A 5,196-nucleotide genomic window follows, 5' to 3' on the forward strand; every position below is an offset into this window, starting at 1 on the left:
TGCGCCTCCACTTCAACTGAAGTAAACGTGTACTATTCTGCAAAAATGCTTCGAAAAATCCCTTACTCGGCTATATGAAGAATATTTTAGATATCCTAATAATTTATTTTAGCGTAAGGTATCTCTGTAGGTAAGCATTGTCCATTGAGAAGTAATATGCTGTTCTACACCACAAATCAAACTATCAAAAAAATTCACAGTAAATAACAGCTTCAACAGTCCATTTGATTCTACCCTTACAAAATTGCATCTGATGTAGTGACCGATGAACAGTCAAAATGAAAGCAGTGACTATACTGCTGTGTGAAGCAACTGTGTATCAAACGTAAATTACTGTACACCGAGTGTCACATTAAGCAAATGGATTTTTCTGTAGTTTCCTCTAGAACATTGTCTTGCATGTGGAATTTAGTGGACAGAAGCTGTGCTGAAGCTCGTCCTAAACAAACATACATATATACATGCATACATTCAAAATGCATTCATAATATATAGATACATACATATACATGTATGTATATATGTATGTATGTCCGCATGTATGTAAGTATGTATGTATGTATGTTTGTATGTATGTATGTATGTATGTATGTATGTATGTATGTATCTATCTATCTATCTATCTATCTATCTATCTATCCATTTGTGCGTGTGTGTCTACGTACAGACATATATAATGCACACAGCATTTAAATAAGAGCTAATAATAATATCATGTCATGGAAACACGGTAACGTGCCTTGTGTCTAAGAGACATCTACATATATATATACATATATACATACATGCATACATACATGCATGCATACATACACGCATACGTACTTACATACGTACATACGTAATGATCTTCATATATTTTTTTGTAAAAGGTTCGAACAGTTTCTCTCTGTAAGGGAATTTCTCCGTCTCTTTGGCTTCGAGCGTATTTCAAAAGTTGTCTATTCACTTTCGTATACTTATGATCTTAACCCTCAAACTCCACAATTCTTACTACACTAGCTGACCCAGTGCCGTCGAAAACTGACGGCTAATTGTAGTATTTTATATATAAATAAGATACAAAAATAAGGTACATAATAATTACAGAAACAAACATTCACATACTTCCTTTGTAGATGCACTCATATACTCACACAAAGTCGAAACGCTGTTTGATTTTTTCTTTTCAGCACACACACACACATTCACATGACTCCCTTTTATATACACACACATATATACTCACGCAGAGTTTAAACGCTGTTTGCTTTTCTTTCATCACAGAACTTCCATAATCCCACTACCAAGTTTGCCATCACTCCTTTCTTCGTTATTCATCTCTCACCCCTTCCATACTTCCCTTGCACACGCATACACATACACACATATACTCACACAGAGTTGAAACGCTGATATTTATTTTTTCAGCCCTTCCTCCTTCGTTTTTCATCTCTCACTCCTTCCTTTCTCATTCCCATGTTATGACTGAGAAAAACAGAAGTTACACGACACTCTCTTTGCCACTTCCTCTCTCTTATTGCTATTACTTTCTCTCACACCCTCTCAGTCAAGGTTATTACTCTCACTACTTCTCCTTCCCTGAATTACTATTTTCTCTCTTCTCCCTTCACTTACAATACTCTGCGTGATTTTGGACAAAGATAAATATATATACACAAATATAGGAAAATACTATGATCATTATTATATTAGGAGATACTTTTATGTTTCACCTCTCCCTACTCACTCTCATCATAGTTGCTACTTTTTAACCTTCCAATAAAAATCTCCCTTGCTTTTGTTCCATATCCCAAATTTCCCCAACATAAATTTCGATATCATCAACAAATTTCTCTGTCTTTCAGTCTATGTCACTCTCTCTCTATAATTGACTTACGTTCTATATCTTTTCTTATTTTATTCTGTTACCTCTCTAATTTCCACTGTCTATTGTAGAGTCATACCTTTCTTCTTCCACCTCTTCTTTTACTCGCACTAAACCATCTTATCTCAATCTTGCTTCCATCCATACCAATATTTCACTCTGTCGACTGACCGAATATTTCACTTGGTAGCTGACAATTGATTATTTCTCTTCCTACTCAGTGAGAAATAGAGACATAGAGATTTATAGATAAATAGATAGAGAGAGAGAGAAAGAGAGAGAGAGAGAGAGAGAGAGAGAGAGAGAGAGAGAGAGAGAGAGAGAGAGAGAGAGAGAGAGAGAGAGAGAGAGAGAGAGAGAGAGAGAGAATAAGATGTTTTATATTTTGATTTCTTTTTTGTTATAATATTATGGATGTCCGTAGTTAGTAGGCGCTAGCTTTTTCGGCGTGATAAAAGCAAATCTCAATAAATCAAATGAAAGTGAGAAAAACAACAACAACAACAACAACGTATTGACTAAAGACTGAAATGACTTACCGTGAAACTGTCTCGATGTTTTAATAATAGTCTTTAAAATGAGCAGGTAGGATGTAACCATTATTATGAGCGGGATTACAAACAGCAGAATCATTGACGATGCCGAATAGAGTTGCTTTTGCCAAAGTGCATTATAACTATCACGGCATTGGTGAAACATTCCTTGTCTGAACATTTTTCGCTGTTCTTGGAAAATAACAGCCTGGATTAAAAGGTTGCAAAAGAAAACAAAAGAAATATATAAATACACAAGCGAGTATGAAATAGTTTGATGCTTAACGACAATAGAGAACAAAAAATTATATATAAATCCTGAGTATTAAGTGGTTTCATACTTAACAATCCATTTCATATGCTGTAATGTCCTGCTCGTTGATTGATGGTTCGATTTATTGATCCAGCCATCAATGAATCTATCATTTTATCCATTCAGCTTAATTGTATGTGTGCATTCACGTAAATTCTTGTCCGTGTACGTGCCTTTATATGGATAGCATCTCTGTCTGTCTCTCTCTCTCTCTGTCTGACTCTCTCTCTCTCTCTCTGTCTGACTCTCTCTCTCTCTCTGTCTCTCTTTCCCTTTATCTATCTCTCTATCTTTCTATTTATGTATCAATTGACCTGCCTGTCTGTCTTGCTCTCTGCCTACCTTCCAACTTATCTATCTATTTTTTTTCTTTTTTTTTTGATCCCTTTTGATCGAACTACCCCCTTTTCCTTCCTACGATCCCTTTTGATCGACCCCCTTTTTTTTCCTTCCCCCTCCCAAAAAGAAAAGCTCTACATTGTATTTGTCCCATCTTCGTTGAGCCCTGTGTGGCTAATAAAAGAAATGTATCTATCTATCTATCTATCTATCTATCTATCTATCTATCTATCTATCTGTCTGTCTGTCTGTCTGTCTGTCTGTCTATTAGTGTGTCTTTCTATCTATCTATCTATCTATCTATCTATCTATCTATCTATCTATCTATCTATCTATCTATTTATCATGCTTACTAGCTAGCTATCTACACTAGCTCTTTGCTTCTCGTTAAACTATATAATTTACGAAGTCACGGAAAATCGAAATTGCTAGTTTGATAAATGGATAAACACACATATACAAAGTAAAAAATTAAGATAAGCTAAAACAAAAATGAATAATAGTTATATAAATAAGTAAATTGATAAAGAGAGGAAGTCAACATACTGGCATATGCAAATAAATAGACTGTTGGTATTTGGATCAATCGTCTATGAGCATTTTTGCCAAGCCAGTCTGTTTAAAACAGAACCGTGAGCAATTTAGACCTCATATTTAATGGAATAAATGGGAAATCGTATCCAGGATTGTAGGTTATTACACATTTTCCTAAATATGTTAAATGAGATACTTAAAATTACCATCCAGGGAGACAACAGAATATTAAGGATGAAACGAGAGACTATATATTATACTGAAGTCATTATTGAGGAACTGACTGTCGTTTTGTATACTCAGCAACTATCTTTCGGCAAAACAATTAAAACAAGAGCACTCAGAGAGCGCAAACCTCCGCCTAGGCTACAACAACGTCCTCTCAACGATTTGCCGGAGATGATTTTTAAAATGAGAATATCTGGCATATACTCGGCCGCTCTCACAAACAAGAATACTAAAAACGAACCGCTCTCAAAAATTAAGTAAAATAAACCGGTAAGATAATCCAGAATCCTTGTCTGGTACTTGATCGATCCCACTAGTAGTCATGGAATGTAAAGGTGGCTGTAGAAAATTTAGTAACAGTAATAAATAGTTCATCCTTATCTAATACGAGCCAAAGTTTAAAAATTCACCGTTCAAAATAGTTACAGCCTAAAGGGAGATAAATGAGAAAAACTTGAAAGTTAGCGTTAGATCGTCATCGTGTAAAGTAAATATAACAAATAATCCAGAGTCCTTGTTCGGTACTGGATCGATCCCCAAATCTAATCAATTGGTGCCAGTCACAAGGCGAAACATCCCTGAAAGTTTCATCCGAATCCAGCCAGCGGTTCTTGAGATATCTTGTCCATGGAAAAAAAAAACAACAAATAAACAGGACTGAAGGCAATACCTCTGCCTTCGCTAAGGCGGGAGTAATAAAGCAAATTTAAACAATAATCTAAACACAGGCATGAATGTAGCGTTAAAAACTTTATTTCGCTACCTTACCGATCAGCGTTCAATCTCATTGCGTGTCATCTTAGTAAAATACTTGCAACTACAGTGTGAAGTGATTTCATATGTATACCCATAAATATATACATACATATAAATACATGCGTGTGTGAACGCGTGCGCGCGCGTGTGTGTGTGTGGTGGGGTCGATGTTGGTGAACAAAACGTCCCTTACAGTAGATGTTCTGCTCCGTGTTACGGTCCTAAAACTAATTTGAAGAAATGTGCATGTATGTATGCATAAATGGCACTCCGTCGTTTACGACGACTAGGATTGCAGTTGAACCCATCAATAGAACAACCTGCTCGTGAAATTAACATGCAAGTGGTTGAGCATTCCACAGACATGCGTGCTCTTAATGTAATCCTCGAGGAGGTACGTCCTCATATATAATGCGAAGAGGCTAGCCCTTTGAAACACAGGTACAACTCAATTTTTTCCAGCTGAGTAAAATGAAGCAACATGAGAAAAAGTGTATTGCCCAAGGATGTAATGCTCGCCGCCTGGAATCGAACTTATGACCTTACGATCGTGAGCCAAATACCCTAACCACTAAGCCACGAATGAATATATGTATATATATATATATATATATATATATATATAT

General features: G+C 35.8%; 1 protein-coding gene across 4 annotated transcripts in view; it reads right to left on the reverse strand.

The window, feature by feature from the left end:
* The window catches only part of LOC106872195 (gonadotropin-releasing hormone receptor), a 787,632-nt gene that overhangs the window by 65,452 nt on the left and 716,984 nt on the right, over window positions 1-5,196 (reverse strand). For all 4 annotated transcript variants that reach the window (XM_052970806.1, XM_052970807.1, XM_052970808.1 and 1 more), the window contains one exon: window positions 2,407-2,608. In XM_052970806.1, the coding sequence (XP_052826766.1) occupies window positions 2,407-2,608 (202 nt within the window). The remainder of the gene's footprint in view (window positions 1-2,406; window positions 2,609-5,196) is intronic.

The sequence above is a fragment of the Octopus bimaculoides genome, chromosome 9, assembly GCF_001194135.2.
Source record: "Octopus bimaculoides isolate UCB-OBI-ISO-001 chromosome 9, ASM119413v2, whole genome shotgun sequence".
NCBI lineage: Eukaryota > Metazoa > Mollusca > Cephalopoda > Octopoda > Octopodidae > Octopus > Octopus bimaculoides.